We start from the raw sequence: 15,386 nt of genomic DNA, 5'->3' as shown, positions 1-15,386 counted from the left end.
GCTTAAGTGTCAGTTTGGCACTTCTGTGAGTAGCAGCAGTTCACACAGAAATGTAATACAATTGGTCTAAAGCTTTGCCAGTCAGTTAAATTACCTATTTGTAAAACCAAAGTTTTCAGTTCTGTAAGGGAATACATTGTAAGTAATGCATGTACATTTTGATATCAGATTTCAGCATCAGGAGTTGAGCTTTTAATGATCAGAGGTACTGCATCCTATATCTTCTAGCTGATCGTGTTCAGATTAAAAGAGGTGTAAATTAAATGGGTCGCTGCAGAGGCTTTTAAAAAGAAGTTGGTAAAATCAACCATGCGAGCCATGTGATTGTTTAGCTTTCAAAACTGGAATTTTACACTTCGATGTTGATTAACTCACAGGTTTTGATGAAAATAAAGGGCCAGTTCTCATTTTACTTCTTGTACTCAGGTTTCCATAACTGTGATTTTATCTAACGGGGAACCTTTTGGCTGAATGGTGTTATTACAAATGTAGCAAGTAAAAATAAGTAAAATTACCGGGAAGCCAAATTCATATGATCAGTGTTTAAATGAGAAGTCTGCTTTCGTGTTTTTCTTTTCAGTGTCTGTCCCTTTAAAATACACATAGGCAGATGTCAATTGGAACCTACTTATGTGTATTTTAAAGGGGCACATGTAAAATGTTTGTTTGTGTATATACACACACACAAACACATCATACAAGAGCTTTGGTTGTGACTTACTAGGTGCAGTTTTGCACTGAGCCCAGTTTATATATAATTTAGCACTACTACTTTTCATCTTGTTGCATATGAAATAATAATAAACAATGAACAAGGTCATCTGTTGAAATACCTGCAAGAAATGTTCTTTTGCAACAAAACAAATTTGGAATGGTTGCCCCGATTTCTTTAAGAACAATACTGTATCAAATTGTAAATACACTTGGGTCCTGCTATCGACCCACACACTATATGAATTCACTTATATAAAGGTAAATAACTATGCCCAAACATTGCTATACACTCTGTGGATTCAGATAGCCAGATATCTGGAGTTTGCGTAATGCCTTAATTCCTTGCTTGTTTGTGCTCTACTGGTTGGCGGCAGATATTTTGGGGCAGAAACTATGCATGGAGGTAGGTAGGGAACAAGATTGGACAAATCAGTTTTTCTTTTGCTTCTCTTTTGCTGTTTGGCTGCACCAATTTCTGGAAAGAAACCATTGAAAAAGTGGGGAGATAGATTGGGAAAATCCCAGATTAGAAATATTCCCATAGGAATCAATGGAAATTGCGGACTCGTTATGCAAACACTTGCCTAATGAATGATTTCCAGGAAGCACTTGTTTGGTAAGCGGGACCTGTGTGTACAGTGTTGAAAGTAACAGTTTGAGAATTGTCTGGTACATCGGTTGAAATACCCTCTTCTCCAAAGGAAAGGAGGTCAGGTGTTGGGCCTTCTCATTGTCAGGTGTGGGGAACCTATGTGCTTTTGGTCCATAGCCAGTAATTGTACCCTGATAGAAGTAGAAGTAGAACATTTTCAGAATAACTAGGGTTTAGAAATATGAGTGCTTGAGAACTGCAGTTTTACTGTATTTGCAGAGTGTTCAGGGTATTCAAGCCCTAATCTGCTATTTTAAAGGGAGTGCCCATTTGGACTTGGTAAAATTCCAGGTGATTTCAGTTGTTGTTGGATTGAGTCCACAGTCTGCAGAATTTTTGCATTCAGCTGCTCTCAGATTCAGCCTCAGGTTAATTGTAAAGTGAGTGTGATCATTCATGCCACTTGAGCAAAGTTGTTCATGTGGAAACCTTTATTCTAAATGGGCTGTTTCCTTTTTGCTTACTGATATAAATAGTTTCTGAACTCTGGCTATATTGTGTATTGGGGTTGACCCTGGATAATCCAAAACTAAATTTTATAGTGAGATTTTGCCATCTAAACTTTATTCATCAAACTGCAGCTCTGTTTTATATAGCATCTGAGGACTACTTCACACTCAGCTCTTTTTTCCTATACAGTAATATTTGTGCAGGGAAAGAAGACATGTTGCAGTATAATGTGTGAAGTATATGATGTTCAGGTGATGCACGCAGTGGCTTCTAATCAACTGTATTCATGGCAAAATAAATACTTGTTCCATGTGGCACACACTGTATTCATTCATAGTATATTTTGAATCCGCCTTTCTAGGTCAAGTGAACTTTTCAGAAGGGTTAGCCTGAAGGTTTCAGAAGCTGATGAAGGGTTTTGAGCAGGAACTGATTTAATACACTCAGATTCTTGAGATAACCTGGTCCTATTAGGGGGCTGGCTTAAAGCAGGCATGTCCAACTCACAAGAGACTGCGATCTACTCCTAGTATAATGAAACTGGCAGTGATCTACCCATTGTCATTGGAGGGAGGAGGAGCGTGCATGGGATGGGTGGATTGCCCAGAGTTCTTGAGCTTTTTGGGGGGAGGATTGCACAGTTGTTTAGCTTTCCCCCATAACCTTTTGTACATGGTAAGGATCCCTGAATCTACCAGGATCAGCCGGGAATCTGCCGGTAGATCATGATCTACTGGTTGGACACCCCTGGCTTAAAGGCTGAAAGTTCACAGTACTTGCTTCTGAATTTGCATATCATAGGAGGTTTTTTAATGGGTGTATGCTCTTAGTATTGATGTAAAAAAGACATGACAGTGGTTTGGGAAATTGCTGGTTGATGTTCATTTTGTTAATGATTATGCTAAGTTTGTTACTGATTATGATGAAGATATAAAATCAAGGGGAAAGCACTGACTGATAGCTGCCTTCTAAATTCTATATGCTAGGCTGGCAGCATTTTATAAAATGTGGATTAGGAAATAAAATTCTTCACACTAGCTGTGCTTTGGTTCTTCACAAAGCTGCGCTTTGGTTTCTGAACATTTTCGAAGTTGAACGGACTTCCGGAATGGATTCCGTTTGACTTCCAAGGTACGACTGTATACTGGGCCGCTGAGGTCCACCATTTGGAAGCAGGTGCAAAATAGTAGCCAGGGAGGGGTAGGGGAAGGAATGTACCTTTAGAATTAATGAACAAAATGCCTCCGAACTCATGCTGAGTCCTCAGATTTGTTTTTAGTACCAGAGCTGAGCTCATGGTCCTGTTTCACCCCCTTCCAAGATTCCTTCAACTTTAATCTAATTCAGAATTTAGGAGCCCTTTTGTGGCTGCTATCAAATAATAGTGTAGCTCCTTGCTTCAAATCACTAAGCTCTTTCAGTAAAGACCTGCCTTATCTTCTGCCTGTCCCTAGCATAACTAACTAAATGGTGCTGTAAGATGTGGTGATATCTCTCTGATAGTACTAAAAAAATATATGGATTAGATAGCTTTGAGGAAGGCTGTGGCAGTTATTAGCCGTGACTGCAGTGGAACCCCCATGTTAATTCCCTCCCATCAGCTGTAATGGCTACCATCAACTTGGGTGTCTTTAAAAGTTCAGACAGATGAATGCAACCAATCAAGATGGCAATGCAGATGATAATGCAATCAATGGTTTTGTTGTTCTTTAGTCATTTAGTCGTGTCCGACTCTTCGTGACCCCATGGACCAGAGCACACCAGGCACTCCTGTCTTTCACTGCCTCCTGCAGTTTGGTCAGACTCATGCTGGTAGCTTTGAGAACACCATCCAACCATCTCGTCCTCTTGTCGTCCCCTTCTCCTTCCCAACATCAGGGTCTTCTCTTCTCATGAGGTGGCCAAAGTATTGGAGCCTCAGCTTCATGATCTGTCCTTCCAGTGAGCACTCAGGGCTGATTTCCTTAAGAATGGATAGGTTTGATCTTCTTGCAGTCCATGGGACTCTCAAGAGTCTCCTCCAGCACCATAATTCAAAAGCATCAATTCTTCAGCGATCAGCCTTCTTGATGGTCCAGCTCTTACTTCCATACATCACTACTGGGAAAACCATAGGTTTAAATTTACAGATTTTTGTCAGCAAGATGATGTCTCTCCTTTTTAGGATGCTGTCTAGGTTTGTCATTGCTTTTCTCCCAAGAAGCAGGCGTCTTTTAATTTCGTGGCTGCTGTCACCATCTGCAGTGATCATGGAGCCCAAGAAAGTAAAATCTCTCACTGCCTCTATTTCTTCCCCTTCTATTTGTCAGGAGGTGATGGGACCAGTGGCCATGATCTTAGATTTTTTGATGTTGAGCTTCAGACCATATTTTGCGCTCTCCTCTTTCACCCTCATTAAAAGGTTCTTTAATTCCTCCTCGCTTTCTGCCATCAAGGTTGTGTCATCTGCATATCTGAGGTTGTTGATATTTCTTCCCACAGTCTTAATTCCGGCTTGGGATTCATCCAGCCCAGCCTTTCGCATGATGAATTCTGCATGTAAGTTAATAAGCAGGGAGACAATATACAGCCTTGTCGTACTCCTTTCCCAATCAATGGTTACTAGCCACAATGCCTATCTTCTCTGAATACCAGTAGCTGGGAATTTCATGTGAGGAGATCAGAGCACTGTTGTATTCAGGCTCTGCTGGTGGGCTTCTCATAGGCATCTAGTTGGCCACTGTGATGGCAGGATGGAATTCCTATGTTGTTATGCCACTGAATTCCATATGCTACTGAAAACAGTAGAGAAATGGCCTGCTTGTGCTCTTCCTGAAGATACTGGATTAGCTACTGTTGGAAACAATACGTTAGCTTGAAACTGGCTCTGATCTTATAGGATTGCTCTTTGGCCCGTTCATATATTTTTTTATGGAAGTACTGAAATGTATGATAAATTCTGACAAGAAGTTGCAGTGACGAGCCAAAATTAGAAGTGGGAAATTTCCCTAGGAATAAACTCAGTACAGAGACCAACCAGCTCAGTGTCATTTTCAATAAATAACAAATGGTTAATCTCACAAATCCGGATGAAATTACTTTCCCCACCACCTTAATTCTGTTTTGCTGCTTTAAATAATTTTTTTTTAAAAAAAATAGTATTCTTATTTAGGGTTCTGCTTTCTATTTGTATTTTTGTATCGTTTCCAGTGACAGAATGTGTTGTTTGTGAGTCACTTGGTGAATAGGCCTTTCATTGCATCTTTGCCAGATTCCTGAAGGGAAGGGAGTTGGCAGGAGAGGAAAAAGCAAAAGAGAGGTTACAAGGTAAAAAGTAAAAATAAAAATCTGGTGGAGCAGCTGCCCTTCAAATGACCGTTGATTGCAGAGCAGAACATATGAATCTTAAGTGTGGAGACAGAATGGTCTTCTGTGCAATATATATATATACATTTGGTGATACAAATTTTTGACAAGAAATTCCAAAAGTAGTGTAAAGAGCTTTCTCCCTGGAGGATGGTGATCCATCGGATGGGTTATACTGCCATCTAGCTCCAGGAAGCAACCCAGAGCCTTGCTTGTTTTGATGTCTGAACCTAAGCTTGTGGCTTGTTTCTTTCTTGAAAGGTTTGTTCTTGACTTGCTGCTTGTAGTTTATTCCGCGGACATCCACAACAAGCCAAACACTGGCTTGTTTCTGCTGGTGGGGCAGCAGCAGCAGGACCCAGAGAGAGAACTCTTCAGCGGTGTGTCCCAGCACACAATGAGTTCACATTGAACCATACTTTCAAACAACAGCAAATGTGATTTTAACGTGTTGTGCAAACTGGGCCAGAGAGGTGAAAATCTGCAAGCTTCTTTTGCAGAAACCAGTCTTTGCAAATGAATTTACTTCCAATAACATGGTGAAAAAAGCATGTAACTTGAAAAGTCAGAGGTTGAACTTCCAATTCTTTTTCCTTATTATTAGGTGTCCAAAAATAAAGATGGAAAAGAACAAAGTGAAGCTGTATCCCTGTCAGAGGATGAAGAAACGTTTTCCTGGCCTGGTCCCAAAACGGTAGTTTTGCAAAGAACATCACAGGGTTTTGGCTTCACCTTAAGACATTTCATTGTTTACCCCCCAGAGTCTGCTGTTCAGTTTACATTTAAGGTGAGTAAAATGAATATTCAACAAGTAACTCATTGGTTATAGTGATACATGTGAACTGTAATGAAAATATTTTTTCCAATACAGTACTGCAAAATAGTAGCCTTATAGATATCTAGCCATCCATTTCAGTTTAGCAGTGGATCCACACTAAACCTCCTTTTCATTTTCATTTTTGCTTGTTGCAACCTAAGTTCTATTTAATGCTGTGGGTCTTGTATCTGAGTAAACATGCATAGGTTAGAGCAGTTGGGTTGTTGTTTTGTGAAGAGTTGAATTCTCTCGCCAACTAGAGTTTTAAGTTCCCTTTCCATTGGACTAATTTGTGGTGCTGTTGCATTTATTTCTACCCCTGCTTCACCAGAAGGTTCCGGGTGGGGGGTGGGTTATAGCAAAAATACAGCATTAAAACAAATTACAGTTACGATGGGTCCTAAAAATATTTATGTTAAGTAAGACCAAGGTAAAAAGGTGCGTCTTCAGCATATGACAAAAGCTGTACAATGAATGTGCCTGGCACATCTCTGTGGGGACAGAATTCCACAACATAGGGACTGCCACAGAGAATACATCTCCTCTCAAACCTCTTGAGGGTGGTGGAACTACCAAGAGCTTGCAGATCTTAACACCCAAGAGGGTCTGTAGGTAAGGAGGTGGTCTTTTAGACATTTGGGACATAAACCATTTAGGGCTTTAAGCACTAGCATGAGCACCTCAGATTAGGCTCAGAAATGAACTGGCAACCAGGGGGTGTTTATTATGGGAACCTCAGCCAGTAATCTTGTAACTGCATTTTGGACCAGTTGATGTTTCTGAGTCATCTTCAAGGGTAGCCCCACATCGAGCGCATTGCAGTAATCCAAGCTGGATGTTACCAGAGCATGGATTATAGAGGCCAGATCATCTCTGTCCAAAAGGGGCTGCAACTGGCAAACCAGTCAGAGCTGGAAAAAGACACTCCTAGCTACTGAGGCAGCTTGAGCCTTCTGTGAGTCGCTTTGGTAGTTTATGGTTTGCTGAAAGTTCACATACTTTAAAATAGTATACCAAACCTCCCAAATGACAAGCAGATTCATGCAACCATTACGCAGATCATCATCATTTAGCACCCATTTGAAAGTACTAAGTAAACTGATAGCAATGGTAGAAAATGTGAATGGAGGAAAACCTGTTCTGGAGCGTAAATTTTACATGCCAAAGGTCACAGGTTTAATTTCTGGTATCTCAACATGAGGCTGGCAAAGTCTTTGGAACTAAATGGACCAAGGTTCTGACTAATGAGGTTCTGAATAAAGATTGTGTGCAAAATTAAGTTCATATTGCACGAGGAATGCTTTATCTATAAACTACGATAAGACGCATGTCATTGTATTTGGGAAGCGTTCTAAAAAGCATGTTTGGCACCTGGATGAACACATCATAAACCAAGTAAATACATTTAAATATCTGGGACTAATGATTGTGAAGCAGCTTCCTTTGCTCCTTCTTAACATTTCTACAAATAGAGAACTTCAGCATGAAGGACTGCAATAAAAAGCTATATTTAGAATAGCTTTCTCTTAACTTACTTTTATCTGCTAGTTGTCTCATTATTAAACATTGATTTGATGGCTACTCATTTGGAAGGCTTGTCTGGTTTTTCAAAATTTGGGCAATTAGGTGCTCCCTTAGCAGCTGTAGAACAGTTCTGAAATAAATAGTTTTGAAAAGCCTGGATGCAAATGTTTTGAAGAGCTCTTTCTGCTTTAATACAAGGACTTTGAATTTTTATGATTTTCTTTTGCAGGATGAAGAGAATGGAAATAAAACGGGTACGTTTTCTCTTTGATTCTTTTATGTTGTAATCAAATAGTCTAAAATCCATAATTCCTGATATAGTTGTACCTTGGAAGTTGAACAGAATACGTTCCGGAAGTCGGTTCAACTTCCAAAACGTTCAGAAACCAAGGTGCGGCTTCCGATTGGTTTCCGATTGCGCAGGTGCACCGGAAACAATACCAGATGTTGCGCCGGATGTTCGGCTTCCAAAAAAAGTTCGGAAACCAGAACACTCACTTCCGGTTTTCAATCGTTTGGGAGCCAGAACGTTCAACTCCCAAGGCGTTTGGGAGCTGAGGTTACGACTGTATAACCAATGAAACAAGCCTGTTATTTAATTAATGAACATTTTACCAAATGTGTCTTAAATATTGGGTGTACTAATTTAGTGATGTATTTTACATGAAATTTGTAGTTTCGCTTTTCCATGCCAGTTGCACAGGAAGGCAGAATTATATGAATATGTAAACAAGTATATTGTAAAATATAACTACATCTACTACTGAATTTAGTGGTTCTTTACCTTTCAGCAGGTACAAAAATTGTAGCACAGACAAGGTACGGCTTTCTATCTACACCCTGGCATGTAACATCCCCAAACCCCTTAAACTTAAAAAAAAATTAAAAGGGGAAAAATTGCTTCATGAATGAACAAGCTGATTCTCCTCAAAGGTCATATAATCTTGGGGACAATTACGTTCCTGTTGAAAAGAGGTAAATGAGGTGGCTTTCAAATATCTTCCTGGATAATGCTAATTTATTTATATGCCAACCATAAAATGGTGTGTGAAAGTAGGATTTGGCATAACCTTTCTCTGAATAATGCTTGAGATCCCTACATGGGTCTTCAGGGAAAATTAAATTTCCTAGGTTCCCTGGCACTATGGCAGCATTCCTTGGAGAGCAAGGGGAGTTCTTTGCGTTGGATTACAGTCAGTGCTGAGAAAAAAATATGTTGTCATATTGCTAGCCTCGGGCTGATTGCAAGAATTATGAGTTGTGGAGATTTGTATTTAAAACCATAAAATAACAACCTTTAGAAACGTCATTAGGCAGGATTGGATAGCCTGGGGTAAGAAAAATAGGAGGTGACGTGGGAGATAGAGAGTTGTCGATAGAGAGTTGTCGGGGGGGGGGTGGGGACCTTTGTGAAATGCATACTGTGCTCTTGTTACCTGGCGGAAATGCCATTGTCCCATAAAGACCCTGGATATTAGGAGTTTTGAAAAAATAATAGCAACATTTTAGCTTTGTCCATACGTTTGTAGGAGTTGGGAATATTTAACTTTCATATGCTGGTATTACCTCGGTGGACTCTGAGGTACATAAGAGCATGGAAATATTGGCAGGTGAATGTGAAGTAAGCCTGTGTACTCTGGGGATTAAGAATAATTCAGCCAGATGAGAGTGGAGGAAATAAATGTTAGGATGAATCACATTTCAACTATTGGTAGAATTACCTTTAAAATGAGAAAGCGGAACAAAGGAACGTGAGAAGTATAAAGTGGAAATCCATGCCCAGCCACAAAGACGACATTAACTCTTATGGAAGCTAGGTGGACGAACATTGAATGGGCCAAAGAATCTTGTGATTTGGGATGTGTAGACTTAGGGAATTAAGTGAAGGTCAATAAAAGTAGTGTTTGTTTGATTACATTGTGTTGGATCCAGATTTAGTCACACCTACAGTAGACCCATCGGAACAAAAGTTTGCCATGATTTTTATGGTCTAGTCCAGGCACGTCCAACTCCCAAGAGACTGTGATCTACACCCAGTATTAAAAAAAACCTGGCAGTGATCTACCCGTTGTCATTGAGGATTGTTAGAGCTTTTTTGGGGGAGAGCAGAGTTGTTGAGTTTTTTGGGGGGGAGGAGAGGTGTTGAGCTTTTTTAAAGGGGAAATAATATCCCTGGTCTATTCCAGGCATGACTAAGTCTGAATCCAATCAATTTTTTTTTTAAAAAAAGCCCACAGCTTTTTCCAAAGAAGCAATATTAATTCTCAGGAGACAGCCATATACTTTGATTAATATTTCTGTTGCAGCCATTTCCAATGCCAGACAGTTTAAACCGAAGAGTAGCATGTCTTTAGAGCAGCAGGACATGCTGTGGGAGAAACAGGGGACAAATGCCCAGCTACATACACCGTTTCCCCTGAATACACGGCAGTGATAACTTTTGGGGTTGTGACCCATGTCCTAAATACGTTTTTGTGCTGTCTGGCCTTTGCAGCTCTTTATTCTTAAAAAAAATAATTAAAAAAGCTTATTCATTTTTAAATGTTTTGTTTTACCAGTGTTCACTGTCTTTAAATTTTATACTACAGTATATAAATGTTGTTGTCTCGAATACTTTATATACAGTATATGTAGATCACCTATTTCTATATTAAGACAATTAACAACTCCTAAACGAAGGATAGTGCAGTGGTACCTCTACTTACGTTCACCTCTGGTTACTTATCCTTCGGGATACGTGCGTGGCAAACCCGGAATTATTTTTCTGGGTTTTGCCACATGAACAGAAGCGCTAAACCACGCCATGTGCATTCTCAGAAGCAGCACCTCCGGATACACACACCTCGGGATCCCACTTGAGCTCCGGAAAGGATCCTGTGCGCAACCGGAGGTATCCCTGTATTTATTATTTCCATATTAACACAAAATAAATACTATCCTTCGTTTTGGAGTTGTCAATTATAGAAGCATGGACATCTCAAGAAACCCTTTTAAGGTGGAAGAACAGATTGGCGTAGCTCAGAAAGTAGAAAAGGCCTTTTATCTGAGCACCATAAATAGCTATTTTGTGATGCGGAAGTAGCTAGCCGGGTGCTAATGATCAGTGTGTGCCATTCTTGAATAGCTTAGCTAAGAGGGCAAGCAATTCACATATCAAACTAATTTGCATTTATTCCTGCAGTGCCTTTCATACATTATAGGTGTTAGTGTACAGAGTTAGTGTGAATAATATATGAGCCATAGTGGATAGGATCGCAGAGCTTTCTTATCTGTGAAACTGCTGGTATGGTTCTGTTTAAATTATATGCAAAGGAGCCATCTAGTGCCAACCTCTTTAATGCAAATCTAAGCTGAAATTCTTTAATAAAAGTTGAGGCTGTACAGCAGTTTTGACAATGACTGGAGCTATACTGGGTTGGATCTGGAGCAAGCTAGCTGCTTTTCATTCCCATTGAAATCTGTGGGACTTAAGTTAAATGGGTTCCTTAAATCTGATCCTTATATTATTCCAATGGGAGACAGTCAGCTGATCAAAGTAAGTATTGAATATATACCGTATTTTTCGCCCTATAGGACGAACTTTTTCCCCTCCAAAAATGAAGGGGAAATGTGAGTGCGTCCTATGGGGCGAATGCAGGCTTTCGCTGAAGCCTGGAGAGCGAGAGGGGTCGGTGCGCATTGACCCCTCTCGCTCTCCAGGCTTCAGGAGAGCCCCACCGCCAGCCCCAGAAGCTCGGGGGACAGCGGGGAGGCGGAACGCCGCCATCCCGCTGTCTCCCAACGTCCTTTGGAGGCTGGCAGAGGGGAGAAGCCTGCCTCTCCCCCCCCCCACCAGCCCCACAAGCTCGGGGGACAGCGGGAAGGCGCTGCACGCCATCCCGCTGTCTCCCGACATCCTTTGGAGGCTGGCAGCGGGGAGAAGCCTGCCTCTCCCCCCCGCCAGCCCCGCAAGCTCGGGGACAGCGGGGAGGCACAACGCGCCCAGGCTTAGCTTCAGCCGTGGGAGCCCGGCACTGGGCTCCCACGGCTTGCGGAGAGCTGCTTGGGGGCTGGGGGGGGGAGTAATTCCCCCCCTCTATCCCCCCCCCCCCGAAATTAGGTGCGTCCTATGGTCTGGTGCGTCCCATAGGGCGAAAAATACAGTACTTTCTCCTTTCCATTTTGGCAAGTTATTCATTTGTCCAAAGGTCAAAGTACAGGTTTTGAGAAGCACACACTTAAAAGTGCATGCTTACAATTAACAACCAGAGGAACCTCTGTTACAATTTCCCCCATATAAAATATACCCTTGTATTTGTCTCCAAAGTGCTGTTTGTTGCATCAAATCACCCAGTGTTGTTGGTTTTGATCCATGACAGGGCCTTTTCAGTGGCAGTTCCCCATTTGTGGAATGCCCTCTGTGGTGAGGTCTGTCTGTATTCCTTATCATTGACTTTAAGATAAATTTAGAAACATTCCTGTTTATGCAGGCATTTGATGGCTGAAGAACACTGTTCTTCAATCCTTCAGCAATCCTGAGAACATTGTTTTAACAATGTTTTAACTGTTTTTAGATTGGGTTTTAACTGTTTTAGAATGCTTAAAAAATTATTCCTGTGCTGGCCGTCCTGGGCTCCTTTGGGAGGAAGGGCAGAATGTAAATTGAACAAACAAACAATAAAGAGCAGTCTTGACAGCTGATTTTCAGTGGGAAAATGCCATCGGATTCAGATCAGAGACCCTACTACAGTCTCTGCTTATGAAAGAAAGAGAGCTGCTTATTGTAAGCACATAGTTTGACCCTAACAATGCTTTGACACATTGCAGCCAGCCACTTGGGTGCAGATAATCACCCTAATGTACTAGGAATGTGGGTGGCACTGTGCTCTAAAGCACAGAGCCTGGGGCTTGCCGATCAGAAGGTCGGCAGTTTGAATCCCCGTGACGGAGTGAGCTCCTGCTGCTTGGTCCCTGCTCCTGCCAACCTAGCAGTTCAAAAGCACGTCAAAGTCCAAGTAGATAAATAGGTACCACTCCGGCGGGAAGGTAAACGGCGTTTCCGTGGGCTGCTCTGGTTCGCCAGAAGCGGCTTAGTCATGCTGGCCACATGACCTGGAAGCTGTATGCCGGCTCCCTCGGCCAATAAAGAGAGATGAGCACCACAACCCCAGAGTCGTCCGCGACTGGACCTAACGGTCAGGGGTCCCTTTACCTTTACTAGGGAGATACAGAGATTGCATAAATAACCTTCTCTCCTTACCCCTCCTCCCCCTCCCATGTGTAGGTCTTGACTTTCCTGGGTGTGGGGTGGGATTGTGAAAACGGTCTGATTGCATACTCTTCAATTTAATGTTTCAATTGATGAAGCTGTTGGCATAGAAAATTCAGTTTCTCTGGAGATGTACCAGTTGACTCCCAAGTGTGTGCATGTCCACCATCAGCCTTAACATGATCATAACGTGTCAGTCGAAGAGCCGATCTAGTCCAGTATTGTGTTTCCCACAATGGCCCATGATAGACTTAGGGAAAGTCGACAAGCACAACAGCCCTTACCTGCTGTTGCTCCCCAGTGACTGGTATTTTAGAGGTGTGCTGCTCATTGATTGAGGAAGTAGTATGCAGCCACTGTGCCATGAGTCCCGCAGCACTATCAGGATCAGGCTCGGGTTTGCAGCTCCTGATCCAGGAATAGGAGGAGGAGGAGGTAGAAGCAGGAGGGGCGCTGATTTGTGGGAACTGAAGTTGGGGGAGGGGGGGCTTTCCCCATTGCGTCTCGACTTCAGCTGCCTCTTACGGTTGAAGAGGGATCCTCTTCTGGTCACTTTCTCCATGTATAATTTTTACAGGGGGGGACTACGTCAGCCATTTTGCTGCCCATGTCCCCAATCTGGAGGTACCCTTTCGAAACTCTTTGCAATCCTTTTCTTTACCATGTCCTGAATAATTGATGCCACCAGCAAACCAGGCCGCGTCACGGACAAGTTATTTTTATTAGAACCACAGAATTGGAAGGGACCTCGGGGAGCATCTAGTCCAGCCCTCTGCAGTGCAGAAATATGCAGCTTTCCCATACGAGGATTGAACCTGCAACCCTGGCGTGATCATCGCCACCATTCTCTAACCAGCTGAGCTAATCAGGCTTAAAAGCACTGTACCCAATACAGACTTATTTGTCTTGGGTTCCTCTTTTTATTGGTCCCCATCCATTCAGTTATCGATTCTAGACATTCCCTCACCTTTCCCGAATCAGAGGTAAAAGAGGTTATTAAGTTGGCCTCTGCTGCTCTGTGGCTAAAGGGCACAATGCTGGACAAAGAGATCCTTGGCTCTAGTGCCGCCATTTCAGGGCATTTTGTAAAACTGGCTTTGTCCACATAGCATTGCTTTCCTGTAATAATTTTAATCTTTACCTGCTTTCCTGTAATAATTTCACTGCTGTGTTGATCCGAAACCTCTCACAGTTAACGTCAGTCGGAAGATTTTATCTGATGGTCCTGATGTCACTGTCTTGGCAGTTGTTTTATTGAAAGAAATTTAATAATGTGGAATAAGTATTTTGAAGGCATTAGTTCTGATATTTAATTTCCTGCCTGTCTGCAAAGAAGCAGTCGCTGCTTAAGGCGGGTCAGTTTTTCTTTTCTTTTCTTAAATGTATGTATGTCAGAACAACTATAGTAACAATTTAATATGACTGGTGGGAAAGCACACATGTGGTAAGGAAACACAGCTAGAGGCTTTGATGATCTATTTCATTTTAGTTGTTGCAGTAATGTACAAATGCAGCTCTCCTGAATTCAAGCTGTGCCTGGAATAACTGAGGGCTGCGCTTACCCTGAATGACATTTAAGTCAATGGGGAAGCAAATACTTATGTATATATTTTTGTTAAAAAAGAAAAAACCTTCCTCAAAGATTTAACATATCACAAAATTGTACAAGGTATATGATAATGGTTTCATTCCATTTCAAATTATTATCCGTTAATTTTTAGTACATTATTTTAAAAATGCTTTTCTGGGATTGTTGTAAACTTTGTAGCTAGGTATTAAGTTGCATAGGTTAGATGAAGCATCCTCTTTTATGATATTAAGGAGTGAATCAATTGTGGGGTTTTTTGTCTAAAATTTAAGAAGGCAGATCCATTAGATCACACATTTTAATCATAATGAAGGCTAATAACAATGTGTTAAAATAAACTTCTATTCAAATCCTCAGAGATGGATACATTTCATTTATTTATGATGAACTGAGTTATAGTTTTGCTCTAGTCTTAACAGATAAATGGTTCGTGTACAAGTTACTGTGGCTTAATCATTTTGAGAACCTAAGAAATACATAGTTTTTCCACTTAAGCAGAAGAGATTCATCTTACCTAGTAGTGTGTTAACTGTAGATAATCCCCGCAAGATATTTTTGGCACTTATCGCTCAGTGTTCTGATACTCTTGTTCCTTCCAATTTGCCTTCTGATTTTTGTGTGGCGGTATCCATAGCAACTACCATCATTTCAATTTCCTCTTTTCCCCTCTATTGGTGAACACTACTCATGCCATGTGAACTGCTAAGTCTCATCTTTGCTGCTGCTCTAGTCAATCTGTGGTTTTTTTTTACAGAATACATTGGAGCTGCTCCATTTTCTTGAAGAGCAAACCATTAAATTAACTGTCTAATTGCAATTTTTTTCCTGCACAAGGAAGCACCTGGGTATACCATATTGTAGATGCCCTAGAGTTTGTATGAAAGGTTGTACATGCTATTTTTTTTATTCTGTCCAGACTAGGATTAAGTTTCTTTTATGTCCACTTACTAATCTTTAGCTGGTGTAACAGTGTATATTTCCAGTAAATCCATAGGCTGAATGCCTATTTATTTCAGATATACCAGACGGGAGGAGCTTCGGCTAGTAT

The 15,386-nt window shown here is 41.4% G+C and overlaps 1 protein-coding gene across 5 annotated transcripts in view; it reads left to right on the top strand.

Moving 5' to 3' along the window:
* Positions 1-15,386, top strand: part of ARHGAP21 (Rho GTPase activating protein 21) — a 106,334-nt gene that overhangs the window by 42,463 nt on the left and 48,485 nt on the right. For all 5 annotated transcript variants that reach the window (XM_081931412.1, XM_081931411.1, XM_081931413.1 and 2 more), the window contains 2 exons: positions 5,766-5,948; positions 7,732-7,756. In XM_081931412.1, the coding sequence (XP_081787538.1) occupies positions 5,766-5,948; positions 7,732-7,756 (208 nt within the window). Of the gene's footprint in view, positions 1-5,765; positions 5,949-7,731; positions 7,757-15,386 lie in introns of those variants that run through there.

This window comes from Podarcis melisellensis (assembly GCF_964234715.1).
Source record: "Podarcis melisellensis genome assembly, chromosome: 12".
In the NCBI taxonomy this organism is placed as follows: Eukaryota; Metazoa; Chordata; class Lepidosauria; order Squamata; family Lacertidae; genus Podarcis; species Podarcis melisellensis.
Note: the sequence above shows the minus strand (reverse complement) of the source record. Positions and strands in the feature narration are given on the sequence as shown.